General features: G+C 40.5%; 1 protein-coding gene across 1 annotated transcript in view; it reads right to left on the bottom strand.

Annotated features, from left to right (window-relative positions):
* Dhx40 (DEAH-box helicase 40) overlaps positions 1 to 15,639 on the bottom strand; it is a 39,341-nt gene that overhangs the window by 5,926 nt on the left and 17,776 nt on the right. Inside the window, exons 11-15 of the mRNA XM_032912358.1 lie at positions 13,689 to 13,769; positions 12,320 to 12,477; positions 3,922 to 4,036; positions 2,804 to 2,912; positions 968 to 1,062 (exon numbers count right to left, since the gene is read on the bottom strand). Of these exons, the coding sequence (XP_032768249.1) occupies positions 968 to 1,062; positions 2,804 to 2,912; positions 3,922 to 4,036; positions 12,320 to 12,477; positions 13,689 to 13,769 (558 nt within the window). The remainder of the gene's footprint in view (positions 1 to 967; positions 1,063 to 2,803; positions 2,913 to 3,921; positions 4,037 to 12,319; positions 12,478 to 13,688; positions 13,770 to 15,639) is intronic.

The following is a 15,639-nucleotide window of genomic DNA, read 5'->3' as shown; positions in this document are numbered from 1 at the left end:
GCCAGAGATCAATTCAGGGCATCTTCCTCTATAGCTGTCCACTTTATTTAAGACAATGGTGTCTCTCTCAACCTGCATCTCATTCTAAAATAAACTAAATTTACAGAAAATTACAAAGTAAAGGACAAATACAAAGCAAAACAAAGAAAAGACTGTTATTGGAAGGACTGACAACTGGAAGTAAGGTTCCAACCCGTTATCACACCCATAACCACTCATCTTTGTAGCTGTGATAAACCATCGAACCGGAAAACTGACACTGACTCATTACTAACATCAAATTTTGAGACCCCACTGAAGTATCAGCAATGGCCTAACAACATCTTTTAAAGCAAGAAGACTCCATTTAGAACCAGAACCACCTTTACTTTCCCTGTCCTCCTGCTGGAGCACCTGGTCAGGCTTTTGACCTAAATGGTGGTTTACTGTTCCCAGTCTCTTCCAGGTGATACTGTGAGGACACCAGGCATAAACCACGCCTACGACCTTTGAGTATTTCCAACTACCTTCACCATTATCCTTACCGTATTTACTTAAGTGACTCATCCTTCAGTTATATAATGCATTTCCCATTACCAACATTACTACTTTCCTTACAAAAGTCTCTTGCCTCTCTCCACCTTATGATTGAGCCTGACACTGTACACCCATGCTGACCTTCCCCAGGATGCCGTCTGTCTGGCTTGGCTCTTATACTCCATCTGAGGCTACCAAATTACAAAACCCTTGTCATTTGTTCAGGTGCCCATACATCCGCCCGCCATGCACTCTCCTCTTATCCCCGCTGGTTTCCAGGGCCCCAATCTGAACCGCTGTAGTACCCTGTGTACAGATGGCAATTATGAAAAGAGTTCCTATAATTGTCATCATCATCACAGAATCTATCTCACATCTTCAAGCTTTAGGCTGTTTAGCACTGCAGTTAAGTACAGGAGTGTCTACAAACTCTCTCCAGTGTGTAACTTACCTTCGAGCAACATTTTTGAAGTAGCCTGCACAAAGACATCTTCGTAGTACTTCATGTTTAGGGCCTTCAAAAGTCTCTCTTGGGAAATCACTTTGCTGTAGAAAGAGTATGTATTCAATGATAAAGCTCAAGTACAATTTGATTTAATCTTTTTTTTTTTTTTTTTTTTTTTTTTTTTTCCCGGAGCTAGGGACCGAACCCAGGGCCTTGTGCTTGCTAGGCAAGCGCTCTACCACTGAGCTAAATCCCCAACCCCTGATTTAATCTTTCAAAGTTCATATTTCTAAAGACTTCTGGGAAATGTTATGAGAAGGATTACATTTAGCATTGTACCCAAAATAGTCAAAAGGCAAACAGTATATATAAAATAATAATTTACCAAATAATATGTATCAGACAGCTCCACCCTAGTCTTAAGAAAGAGTTCTGACTATGGCATAAGGAAAAAAATCCAAATGGAACCCAGAGAACTTACTAAGGAAACAGAGTCAAGAGACTGACTAGAATTTACAGGAAAGAGTAAGTTCAGGAGAGATGTTCAAAAACAAAAAATATGAGAGATCTGCAGAAAGTACCTGCCCAAATAAATAACAAGATCACAGCTTGGTGACTTACGGGCAGAGAATGGTACTGTGAATACCTTCTAAGAACTGGTTTGGGATGGAGCACCTACAAAAGGATCACCTTTAATCCCAGCATTTCGGAGGCAGAGGCAAGCAGATTGCTGAGTTTGGTTTGGCCCTGAGATAATGAGTTCTGGGCTAGCCAGTGCTGCACAGTCACACCAAGACACTGCTCCCTCAGAAAATGCACATAAAATAGCATGGAACTTTGGGAGGTGTACATATTATCATTTTAAAATATGTAAATGTGTATATATGAGTATATATAGAGTATATATGAGTATATATATACAGGATGGAAACCAGAGGCATCCAATTCTTGGGGGCTGTAATTACAGGCAGTCATGATGCACCTGGTGTGGGTATTGGGAAATGAACTCTCATCCTCTTCAAGAGCAGGATGTGCGGGGTTGGGGATTTAGCTCAGTGGTAGAGTGCTTGCCTAGCAAGTGCAAGGCCCTGGGTTCGGTCCCCAGCTCCGAAAAAAAAGAAAAAAAGAAAAAAGAAAAGAAAAGAAAAAAGAGCAGGATGTGATCCAACCACTGTGCAGTCTCTCCAGCACTATTAACCTTTCTTCTTTTTCCTTTTTAGATAGGCTCTCCTTATTTAGCCCTGGCTAGCCTGGAAACTTATTACATAACAGAGATCCATCCACCTGCCTCTGCCTCAAGGATGCTGAGTTTAAAGGTATGCACCAGGCCAGCCCTATTGTCTTGATCGTAGTAATGACTTAACAAGTATATACAGATATCAAGACTCAGAGAACTATACACTTTTTAAAAAATGTTTTAAAGTATTTTTTACATTTACCTGGTGAGTAGGCATGCTCATGCCAAAGCCTATGTGTGGAGGTCACAGGAAAACTTTTGGGAGTTGATTCTTTCCTTCCAACATGTGAGCTCCCAAGGTTAGCCTTGGGTCATTAGATTTGGTGGCTTGCACCCTTACCTGCGGAGTCATCTTATCAGCCTATATGAAGTTTAGTGTGTGTCAACTAAAGAACACTTTGGTTATTTCACACACATTTCTGTACCTCTTGGAGGATTCACCAGGTCAGAGAGATGATTGTACAGTGTAGCATGCAGGGAAAGTAGCCGACTAGAGCGGGTGGCACAAATATAAATTTACTGCACTGAAATTTCAGTTGACATATACAGACCACAGCCCTACAGTGGCAGAGGAGAAAACAGACAGCAGAAGCCACAGCAGTCACCTGTTTGAGTTTCCTGATCAGTTCCCGAAGTTGAGCCTCCACACGGAACGCAGAAAATAAGCACCGCCAGTGAATCCAGTGCTTTTGGCACCACGAAGCTGGAGCTCCACTGCAACACAAAAACACTGCTGCCTTCAAAACACCTTCTCTAAGTCAGACAAAAACATCCTCATTGCCTCTATAGAAATGGAAACCAGTCGGGTGTGGTGACTCAGGCTGGGGTGCTTGTAATCAACAACCAGGAGGTAAAGGTAGAAGGAACCAGGGGTGCAAGGCATCCTCTACTACACAGCAGGCTGCGCCAGCCTAGGCTACAAAAGACCATCTCAAAAAGGCAGGCAAGCAAAAGCAACAACAAAAGAAACCTGTAAGCAAAAGACGAGATCTGGACAAGCACTGAAGCAGCATTTTAGAAAATGTGACAAAAAGTTAGCATCAGGGGCTGAGAGAGCTCACCCCTTAGGAGTGTTTCCTGCTCTTCTCAGCAGCCTATGTTAAGTTCAGTGTGTGTCAGCTATTCTTCAGTACAACGATCTAAACACATTTTCATTATTTCCACACATTTCTGTACCTCTTGGAGGATTCACCAGGTCAGAGAGATGGCTGTACAGTGTGGCATGCAGGGAAGTAGCCGACTAGAGCGGGTATTTCACAAAACCTGCCTGGGTTCAATTCCCAGCACCCACATACTGGCTCACAACCATCTGTAACTCTAGTTCTAGGGGATCCAAGGCCTTCTTCTGTTTCCATGGGCACCACGTATGCCAGTGATACACAAGCACAAGCAAGCAAAACATTCCTGTGCCTAAAATAAGTCTTTTTAAATCAAGAGAAGAAAATTTGACAAAGAATTAACATCAGGTCCTCTGGCTAAATAAAAAAAAAAAAATGTGTAAAGAGATTTTTTTTTTTTTTACATACATGAATTAACAAATATCTAACCATCATTTAATCTAAGTATCTACATGAAAACAAAACTCTGTGAAATTCATTTCAGGATTTGAGGGAAAAAGGAAAACCAACATTGAGCCTGAATGACTAAGCTCATACATCCTGAGTATGTAAGGATGCTGCAGATCAAAGTGACGTTTTCCAGTACAAAGGACAAGCTCACATACCTCGATTTGCACTGTTCAAAAATGACGGCTAAAGTTGCAAAGTCATTAAATCCTCCAGCTTTTGCTGCCAATTCCCGATGTTTCTGTTCTGCTTCCTTCTGATACTCTGGATCAACTAGAAGTCACATTTAGTTTAGCTCCATGTTGAATCAAGTCCCCACATCACTGTGCTGTCTCTCACCTCACTCTGAGACAGAAGTAAATCAGCTCTTCCTAAGTTCTGTTTCTCCTTAAATCTCATCAGTCGTTCCCCACCAAGATTATCACCTTGACGCTGTTTTACAAGATAGACCATCTCCCTACACAGCTCAGACTGACCTGGAATTTGGCATGGAGCCCACTGGAACATAGTGTGCCATTAAAATTCTTTTGCCTCTGCCTCCCAAGTACTGGGATTACAGAAGTGTACCACCACACATAGCTATTTTTCTTTTCTTTTCTTTTTTTTTTTTTTTTCAGAGCTGGGGACAGAACCCTAGCAAGCACTCTACCGCTGAGCTAAATCCCCAACCCCTATTTTTCTTTTAAACACATGCTAGAGATTTATGACAGTAAACACTACTTCTCTCAATCAATGGTCTTTAAAATAGTATCTGAAATTTATTTTTCTTTGGAATTTACTCTTCTCAAAAAAAACCTAAGAGTAGCCGACAGTTAAAAGAATATAAGGTAAAAGTTCCATGTGCACAGTTTGTCACATGAACAGTCTTCAAAGCTGATCACTATTACAGATGGTCCCAACTTAGACTACTCTAACTGAATAACAGTGTAAAGCAGTATACACTTTACATCCCATCCAAGGGGTGCCTCTGACTCTCTATTTCCATCCTTTCTCAACATTCTGCACAACAGTCCCTCCCGATACTAGTAGCATAAGGAGCCTCTGCTTCCTGTCAGCCATACAATCATAAGGATAAGATAAAAACAGAGACATAGTACACCATGCAGCTTTTTGTAGGTTAGTGTTTTTAATGCATATTTGACTTTGGATGTTTTTAATTTTGATGAATTGAATCAATATGTACCTCACTGTAAATCAAGAACATCTGTATTAAGTTTGTGTTCTTCCAACTTTTTCCACTTTTCTCCTTCCACTATATGGTTCTCAACGATCAAACCAGTCAAGGGTCTGCGGGATGGCTCAACAGGTAACAGTGCTTGCCTCACAAGCCTGATGACCTGAGTTCAATCCATGTAAAGGTAGGAGGAGAGAACTGCCTATAGAGTTTTGTCTTCTTACTTCCTTATACAATGCCATAGCAAATGAATACAACATACACATACAGAGAGTGATCAAGCACTGCCTAAATGAATAAAGAATAAAAACAATTTAACCAGTCAACATATATGGAACTCAGAATACTGGGTAATTAAACAGGACCTACATATAAACAGTCCTATATAAATACAGTAACGTATAACAAGTAAAGGAAAACTACTCACGCTGTTAATGTATCCCCCTGGAGGTAGTCATAAGCATAGTGTAATAGTGCACTCAAACAGATCAACAAATACCAGCATTAGAGAACCCTAATAACCTTCTAACACTTCACCCAGAAGGGCAACCATACCTAACCTCTAACTCCACAGATGGGTCATTCCTGTTTCTAACCTTTTTTTTTTTTTTGGTTCTTTTTTTCGGAGCTGGGGACCGAACCCAGGGCCTTGCGCTTCCTAGGCAAGCGCTCTACCACTGTTTCTAACCTTTAAAAACATGCTTTTTTGCCATGAAAGTGAATACCTTTACTCCCAGAGCTTAATGGGCAGAAGCAAGCAGATCGCTGAGTTCAAGGCCAACCCAGTCTACAGAGTGAGTTTTAGGACAGCCAGGGATACACAGTAAAACCCTCAGAAAAAAAAAACAAAAAACAAAAACCGTCTGTTTATTTTGTGTATGAGAGCATGCCATAGCATGCACTATGGAGGTTAGAGGATGACTTGCAATAACCAATTTTCTCCTTCCATCATATGGGTCCCAACAGTGACATTCAGGTTGCCTATCTTAGTGGTCGATACTGTTACCCCTGGCCCATCTCACCAGCCTTGTTCCTAACCTTTACATGAATGTGATCACATAATATGTACTTGATGAGTTTAAGTGCTTTCGCTCAACATCGTTTTCGAGATTTACCTTTTATTTACTTTGATCCTATTTCTCCTGAATTCATTTTAAGACTGACATGCTCTCTGGCCAAATTCCCCATCCAACACTTTATCAGATTATTTTATTCTGCTGGGTCCCCTGGGGATGCACAGACCATGTCTCAACAAACAAACAAACAAAACTACTGGGAAGCTAGCTCAGTGATACTAGCTCTTGATATTGTCAAGCATGAGCACCTGAGTTTGATCTCTAGGACCTATATAATGAAAATAACTAACTAAAGAAAAATTTAAATCAAATGCGCTGGTCTCTACTTGCAGTGGCAGCGAGACAGGTGGGTCTTTGAGGTTAACTGGCTAGTCCAGCCCGGTTTACTTGGCCTTGGCAAGTTGCAGGCCAGTAAGAAAAAAACAATTTTTTTTTTTTTTTTTTTTTTTTAAGCAAGGTCTTTCTACATAGCCCAGTCTGTTGTAGACTTTACAGAGATCTACCTGCCTCTGCCTCCCCAGTGCTGGGATTAAAAGCATGCACCACCACACCCAGGAAGAAATCTTATCTCAGAAAAAAAAAAAAAAAAAGATAATGCTTGAAGAATGTTGAAGAATGTTGAAGAACGGCACCTGAAGTTGTCCTGCGGCTTCCACACCCAAACACACCTGCACACACACAAAGGTAAAGATACAAATACAGAGTCAAAGGGAAAGCAAAAACCAAGGCCAGGTGTGGTAGCACATACCTCTAATTCCAGCACTTGGGAGGAAAAGGCAGGTGGATCTCTGAGTATAAGGACAGTCTGGTCTTCACAGAATGTTTCAGGCCAGCTAGGGCTACATGGTGAGACCCTGTCTAATCTCTTAATTAATCTACTAAATAAACACATGAAAAAAACCCATTATTCTTCAGGCGTGAGAGTTCATGCCTTTAATCCTAGCACTGGAGAGGCAAACAAATTTCTCTGAATTTGAGAGGTCCAGACCATGTGTCAAAACCAAAAAACCTCATCGTTAGCCATCAAATAGCCAAAGTGGACATAAATATATAATATAATGTGTAAAATGCAAAAGATTCTGCAAGTACCAAATGTGGAAGAGGGCATGCACAAGCTAGTTCACGCTGCCCTCTCATGTTTACTTTGAGATAACATTTGACTGGTTTTCAGATCACTATATAGAGCAGGCTAGCCTCAAACTCAGCACTACGCCTGCCTCTGCCTCCCTAGTGCTGAGATTAAGTACTACACCCACCTTGTTTCTTAACCACAAACTTGATCAAAAACACAATTTCTTTCCCAAGTTTTTGGTTTTTTTTAAGTTAAGCTAAAGTGAGAACCACTGTTGTACTAGTGACTAAAAGCATCCCTTATCACCAGGCATAGTGGTTGTGGTGGTCTGCACCCACTTGACCCAAGGCGTGACAAGGAGGTGCGGCCTTGTTGGAGTAGTTAAGGCATTGATGGAGGACGTGTGTCACTTTGAGGGTGGGCTTTGAGACCTTCTTCCTAGCTGCCTGGAAGCTAGTCTTCTCCTGTTTGGCTTCGGAACAAGAACTCTAAGCTCCTCTATGCCAGCCATGTTCCTACCATGATGATAATGGATTGAACCTCAGGATGAGTAAACCAGCCCCAATTAAACGTTGTACTTTGTAAGAGTTGCCTTGGTCGTGGTGTCTCTTCACAGCAATGGAGCCCTAACTAAAACAAAAGTGTATGCCTTGAATCCCAGCACTTGAGACAGGCTGAGGATCTTTGTGAGTTCAAGGCCAACCTGTTGTTCTACACAGTGAGAACTCCAGGACAGCAAGGACTATGCACATCGAAAGAAAAGGGGGGGGGGAGAGAGAGAAGAGAGAGAGAGAGAGAGAGAGAGAGAGAGAGAGAGAGAGAGAGAGAAAAGAAAGAAAAACAAGACCCATTCTGTATCTTTTGAAAATGTTTAACACACACACACACACACACACACACACACACACACACACACACACACACTCTGCACAAAAAGCTGGGTGATGGTGGCTCACACCTTTAATTTCAGCACTGAGAAGGGCAGGTGGATCTCTGAGTTCCAAGCTGGTTTGGTGTACAGAGGGAGTTCCAGGACTACAAAAGAGAAATGCTGTCTCAAAGATGTTTTTAGATGTTCGAGAGTGGGGCACAAAAATGCCATTTTGATATACAGAGGTCAGAGGATAACATGGAGGACTTATTTTCTCCTTCCACTCTGTGGGTCCCAAAAATGAACTCACATTCTCTGTCTGGATAGGGGTTCCTGTTATGTGGGTGTATCCATTTCACAAAATGTGCTGACTTATACTAATATGTATACCTTTCACATAATGTAAAATATGCCTTTAAAATGTAAATGAGGCCTTCAAAAATCACTTGATTGTCCCATTCTGCATCTTTTTCTAGCCTTACCTATTGGAGTTAGATTAGAGTTGGACCCAATATCCTGGGGTTTTGGGTTTTTTTGTTTTGTTTTGTTTTTTTGTTATCTTGTTGGTTTTAGTGTTGTTTAGTTTTTTCCTTTTGGTTACCTGAGACAAGGTACCAAGGTTTCCTTTCACACCCCCTGCCCACATATGCACACAGATGGTCAAATAGTCACTACATAACCCAAAATGGCATCAAACTCTGAGTTCCTCCAGTGCTAACTTCTAAAATACTAGGATTACAGTTATGCACCACTACACATGGCTCTCTTGTTTTTTAAATGAAAAACATGGGAGTCTGAGAAAGCTAGGCTCATGGTCAGATACCTGGATAATAGGGCAGGACAGTTAGAACACTCAACCTCTTACTTCTACTTTATACTCTCCAGTAATTTTGGAAGTATCTTTAGCTTTGATACTCCCTAATAGAAACTGATCAACATTATTTATTGTACATACTATGTTACTAGGAAAAAATGCAACTGAGCATATTATGAGAATTATAATTTTGTTAAAAATTATTATATTTATTTATTTTGTGTTTGTGTATACTCATTTGCCAAGGCATATATGTGATAGTCAGAGAACAACTTATGGGAGTTAATTCTCTCCTTCCATCATGCTCTGAATTCTGAGGAACTTAGGACATGAGGACCAGAGAGATGACTTAGCAGTTAAGACAACTAGCTGTTCTTCTCAGTAGTTCCAGGGGATCTGACATCCTCTTTTGGCCTCACCAGGCACCAGGCAAGCATATGGTGCACAGATATACATGTAGGCAAAATACCATACATATAAAAAAAACAAAACAAACAATGAACACCTCAGGACATCAGACTCGGCAAAAATGCCTCTACTTATTGGGCCATCTTGCAGGCCCAAGAATCAAAATTTTGATGGTTAAAATTGAGGTCTGCTTGGGGTAGACAGCAAACTGATTCAATAATACGGTACTTTTACAGAAAAATAGATCCCCCATTATAATTGTGGCAGTGACAAACTAGTCTCAACCAATACTCAAAACCTATAAAAAGAAAGGCCGGTGAGGTGTATACTCTATTGTTATGGTATGAGCTGTTGACAAGGCATAGCAACTACTCTGAAGCTCCCTGTGGAAGAAGTTATTTCTCTAGATGAAAACCAAGCCAACACATGTTAAAATGTCTCATACTGACACACCAAGAAATAAGGAAAGGAAAATATACAAGGACACAGAAACCTTAAAAAAGATACTCTATGAATAAAGGGCTGAACTGCCTGTTCTTCTCAATCTAAGAAAACAAGTTAATGTATTACTAATTTACCACAAAAGAACAAAGGTTCGCCTTATATCTAACTTTATCCTGAAGGGAAATTAACTTTCAGTTAGGAATGTTATATACTTCCTATGCCAAACAACTAGGTTAAAGTATAACGAACTATACAACTACCTATCCTGTCTCCTGGCCACAGTACGGTAAGCCCCCTAAAAGGCTCCATGAACTACTGGAAACCAGAGTAAACAGCCGGACTCCATTTCCTGGTTAGAATCTCCACACTCTGAGAGAGTAATTCTTCCTAACTTGACTTACAAATCACACAATCCCACCAAGTCACTTTCTGGGTTTCAACTACTCTGCCGTTCATGTGGAAAGGAAGAGACCAAGAACAGCGAGGACAATACTGAAGAGGAAGAACAAAATCAGGGATTGCCTTATCTAACTTCTTAAGAAGGTTCATACAAGGGCTGGAGAGATGGCTCAGCGGTTAAGGTCACTGGCTGCTCTCCCAGAGGTCCTGAGTTCAATTCCCAGCAACCACATGGTGGCTCACAACCATCTGTAATGGGATCTGGTGCCCTCTTCTGGTGTATCGGAAGACAGCTATAGTATACTCATATATAATAAATAAATAAATCCTTAAAAAAAAAAAAAACCACGGTTAATACAAGAATAGTCAACTGGGGCTGGAAAGATGACTCAGCCGTTAAAGGCTAGGCTCACAACCAAATATATAAGAATAGTCAACTGATCTATGGCAAAGGGAAGAAAGGCATTTCAAAAGAGAAACAGTATTTTGAACAAATGATGTTGAAACAAATGTATATCTAACTACTATATGACAACATTAAGAGAAAAATCCAGATGACTGTGGTACAGCAATGACTGCATTAATAAAGCACTAGAAGCAAGAGCCACATAAGAAAAGAGTTATATTGGGTTTCATTAAATCAAAACCTTCCATCTACTAAGAAAGATTTGAAGAAAATACTTAACAGCCAGGAGGTGGTGGCCTGCACCTTTGGTTTCAGTGCTTAGGAAGAGGTAGGGACAGGTGGATCTCTGTGAGTTCAAGGCCAGCCTAGTCTACACAGTAAGCTCCAGAACAGCCAGGGCTACATAGACAGACCCTACTTCAAAATTCCACAACAAACAAACAAAATGGATAGTGATGTTATTGCAACATTTTTTTACTTTGGTTTTTTGAGACAGGGTTTCTTTGTATAGCCCTGGCTATCCTTGAACTCAGAGATCTGCCTGCCTCTGCCTCCTGAGTACTGGAACTAAAGGTGTGGACTAAAGATGTGTGCTCCCACCACCTGGCTACAACTTTTTTTTAAAATAGCCTAAACATGAGAATATAACCATTCCCTTTAATAAATGGATAAACGGGGCTGGAGAGATGGCTCAGCGGTTAAGAGCTCTGACTGCTCTTCCAGAGGTCCTGAGTTCAATTCCCAGCAACCACATGGTGGCTCACAACCATCTGTAAAGAGATCCGATGCCCTCTTCTGGTGTATCTGAAGACAGCTACAGTGTACTTATAGATAATAAATGAATAAACCTTTAAAAAAAATAAATAAAAATAAATGGATAAACAAATTCCATATATCAGAATGGAATACAGTATAGTGATTAAAAAAGAAATGAGCCATCATGTCACAAAAATACATACACACTGCTAAGTGAAAGAATTCATCTGAAATGTTACATATTTTTCACAAACAGAAGGCATTCTGGAAATGACAAAACCATAAAGACAGTCATAAGATCAAATGCCATCTGAGCTGGTTTATTTTGTGTGTGTGGGGGGCATGTACATTCTCATATGTACCTGAAAACCCAGGGACAACCAGAGAGAGACGATGAGGGGATGAATAACTAGAGAACAGGAAATGTTTAAACAAGTAAAGCTGTTCACTATGATTCTGCAGTGGTAGCCACAGGCTACTGGAGATATGATAAAACCATAACATACTTCACAAATAAAAGACAGTAATAACTGGGGAAAATGTGTGGCTGAGGGAATGGAACTTTCTAAACTTACTCCTCATTTTTCTGTAAATGTAAACTGTCCTAAAGAAACAGTCTATAAGGCACAGGGTGACAGTGTCCTGTTTTCTTTGAGACAGAGTCACATTAGCTGCCCAGTCTAGCCCTAAATCAGGATCCTCTGCCTCTATCTCAAGACAGCACACATTACAGGCATGTTTCACCATAACCAGCAATTAAACTTTTTACGAAAAATAAAAACTGCTTACGGGAGTCCACTAGATAGCTCAGCAGGTAAAGGGAGCTAATTACCAAGCTTTCATTTGATTTCCGGGACCCACAGGGTGAACAAGAGTACCAACTCCTTCAAGTTGGTTTGACTTCTATACATGCACTGTGGTGTGTGTGCACTTGTGCACATGTGCACACACATACATGAACAGATCAAATAACGTAATAAAAAGGAGAGCTTTTAAAATAAATAAGATAGCGGGGTGTGGGATTTAGCTCAGTGGTAGAGAGCTTGCCTAGCAAGCACAAGGCCCTGGGTTCGGTCCCCAGCTCCTAAAAAAAAAAAAGAACCAAAAAAAATAAATAAATAAGATAAAGTGTTTACCAGGTCTGATGAAGACATTTTCCACAGATAGCATTGCTGCTATTGGAAGCAGCAAATCTTCACAATCAAGAGAAGCAGCCCTGATCACTGCACACGTCAGATGTGGGGGAAGAGGGAACTCCACCATGGATAAACCCAATCTTGTCACATGACCACTCCTTAACAGAAAGAGAAAGTTTTTAGGCCTTTCAAATCTGGGACAATACAATATAATGTTCATCACTCAGAACAAGTAAGATGTAATTTAATTAATTCAACTCATCTCTAGAAATCAATTTAAAGAATGAACCATTGTGGTCACTGGCAAGAACAGCAGAAAGGCCAGGCAGTCTTGGTGCACACCTTTGATCCTAGCACTCAGGAGGCACAGACAGGTGGATGTCTGAGTTCAAGGATAGCCTGGTCTACAGAACAAGTTCTAGCCAGGGCTACACAGAGAAACTGTCTTTTTTTTTTTTTTTAAGAAAAAAAAAAAAAAGAGGAACTCTTCTACTGTCAAATCTTACTCCCCCGTTTTCTTGTTGTGTAGTTATTTAATTATTGTATGTGCATGCTCATGAAACAGCACATGGGGGGGAGGGCAGTCAGAGGACAATTTGCAGGAAAATGGTTCTCCTCTTCTATCACATGGATCCAGGTGATCAAACTCACGTTGTCAAATTTAGCAGCAGACATCTTTTGCCAGCTGAGCCATCTCACCAGCCTAGAAGTCTAATACATCCAAAAATCTACTCAGTAAGACAGAGGTACTATAAAGCTACAAACATTCAACAGAACAGAGATGTCCTTGAAGAAACGGAGGGAATAACAATTATCAAACCCCATGACAATAAAGTGTGCTTAGCATTTTTATGCAGCTAGAATAATGCTTGGCACTGAAGTGGTGTTAATAATGACTTGTCCACATTAAACACATTAAACAGTAGTGCGGAAACTGCTTTAGTTTGGCTTTTAGTTTTTCTTCTCCTGTTTACAGAACTTTATGGCTGTTTGAGGGATTTTTTTTTTTTTCCTCCCAGCAATTCAAATGTTAGCCTCAGGCTCCCAGGCCCTGATATTACACATTACAGCCATGTACTACCATGTTTAACTACAAGAAAATGTCTGTACAGCACAGTGCTTAAGAACTGGTGAGCAAAGACCAAGGACAGACTTTAAGTTTATGTAAAACGATTCATTCACATTGAAATAAATTGCTTTCTACTGTTAAACACTTAGAACCTGTGTTAAAAAAAAAAAAAAAAAAAAGGACAAACCTGTAATTCCAGTACTTAAAAAGCTGAGGCAGGAGGATTATGATTCAAGGCCAGCTTGAGCTTCATAGCTACAAACAAAAAGACTAAAGTTATGTTTGGATTGTATTTTTTACCTGTCAATAGCATCACACTGGTAAAGCTGTTTAAGTGCTTCCAAAATAAGTCTCTCATTAGGTGGATCCAAATATGGAAACCTGTGTATTTAAATAAGATAGGAGAAAGTCAGGGTTAGTCATAGCAAGACTTTTAACCCCCTCAGAGAAACTTCCTTAAAAAATTTCACTTCTCCACCTCATTTTCTTTGTCTTTCTTCATTCTGTTTTATTTTGTTTTCTTTTTGAGATAAGGAATCTTTCTACATAGCCCAGGTTGTCCTGGAACTCACTATGTAGACTAGGCTGGCCTCAAACTCTGAGTCACCTGCCTCTGCCTTTGAAGTGGTGGGATTAAAGTTGTACACCACCACACCCAGCCCTGGCTCCATTTTTCGAGTCCTCCTCTCCTTGAAAACATTCTATCACCAAGAAAAATTAGCTTTTTCTGAATCACATTCCTCTCGTTCAAAATATACATCTTTTCATTCTCCTTGGCTGAATGGAATACTCTTATCTTTTTTATAGGTTATTTTTATTTTATTTTATATATGTGAGTACACTGTAGCTGTCTTCAGACACACCAGAAGAGAGCATTGGATCCCAATACAGAGGGCTGTGAGCCACCATGTGGTTGCTGGGTTGAACTCAGGACCTCTGGAAGAGCAGTCAGTGCTCGTAACTACTGAGCCATCTCTCTAGCCTCCCCCTGCACACACACACTTTTAAGATTTATTTATTAGGGGTTGGGGATTTAGCTCAGTGGTAGAGCGCTTGCCTAGGGAAGCGCAAGGCCCTGGGTTCGGTCCCCAGCTCTGAAAAAAAAAAAAAAAAAAAAGAAAAAAAAAAAAAAAAGATTTATTTATTTATTTTATGTGTACATGTACACTGTAGCTGTCTTCAGACACCAGAAGGGGGCATCAGATCCCATTACAGATGGTTGTGAGCCACCATGTGGTTGCTGGGAATTGAACTTAGGTCCTTTCGAAGAGCAGTCAGTGCTCTTAACCAATCCTGACTCATACTTTGTAGCAAACTACTCTCTCTTTTCTTCTCTTCTGAAACACAACTGTTTTTACTAAATTTTTACAAAATAGGGGAGAGGGCCAACAAGATGAATCAGTGAGTAAGGGTATTTGCCATCAAGCCTGACGATGAGTTCTATCTCTAAGACCACACTGTGGAAGAAGAGAACTGATTCTTGTAAGTTGTGTGCTGGCCTCCACATGTGCACCACAGCACATATGTGTGTGCAAACATACAATCTAAATAAAAAGAAAAAACAACTGAAAGCAACTACTCGATAAATTCACATTATCTCATAGTAGCCGAGGGCTGGCCTTGATTTCAGACACCTCCCTGACTCTGCCTCCTAAGAAGTGAAATTAATTACAAGGGGAAATGGCTCAGAGAATAAAGTACTACCACAGCAGGCTTACATCTACTCTGTTTCTTGTTTTCCTTTTGCTCTTTCCTCTTTGGTCTTATTTGAGACAGGGGTGCTGTGCATCCCCACTTCTCCCAGCAGTCTTTCCACCTCAGCTCTCCTTTACGAAGATGACAGGTATGTGCTGTGAAAGTACGAACCTGCAATCCTACCACTTGGGAAGCAGAGGCAGAAGGATCATTGAGTTCAAAGCCAGCATCAGTTACATATCAAGATCACACCCAGCCTGGAAAACATGAGACCCTGTCTCAAAAAACAGCCAGAGCATCTGGAGATGACTCGGGCACTGAAAGCCCTTGTGACTCTTGCAGAGGACACAGGCTGGGTTCCTAATACCTTCATGGTGGCTCACAGCCATCTGTAACTCCAGTTCCAGGGGATCTAATACCCTTTCCTGATCTCAGGCATAAAAGTGGTACTCACATTTATATGCAGGCAAAATATTAAAATAAAAATTAATAAAAAATTTAAAGCAAGAGAATAATGGTACAGACAAGCAATTTAAAACAAACTAATAAGAATATT

The sequence above is a fragment of the Rattus rattus genome, chromosome 9, assembly GCF_011064425.1.
Source record: "Rattus rattus isolate New Zealand chromosome 9, Rrattus_CSIRO_v1, whole genome shotgun sequence".
In the NCBI taxonomy this organism is placed as follows: domain Eukaryota; kingdom Metazoa; phylum Chordata; class Mammalia; order Rodentia; family Muridae; genus Rattus; species Rattus rattus.
The sequence above is the reverse complement of the archived record's forward strand: the minus strand, read 5'-3'. Positions and strand labels throughout refer to the sequence as shown.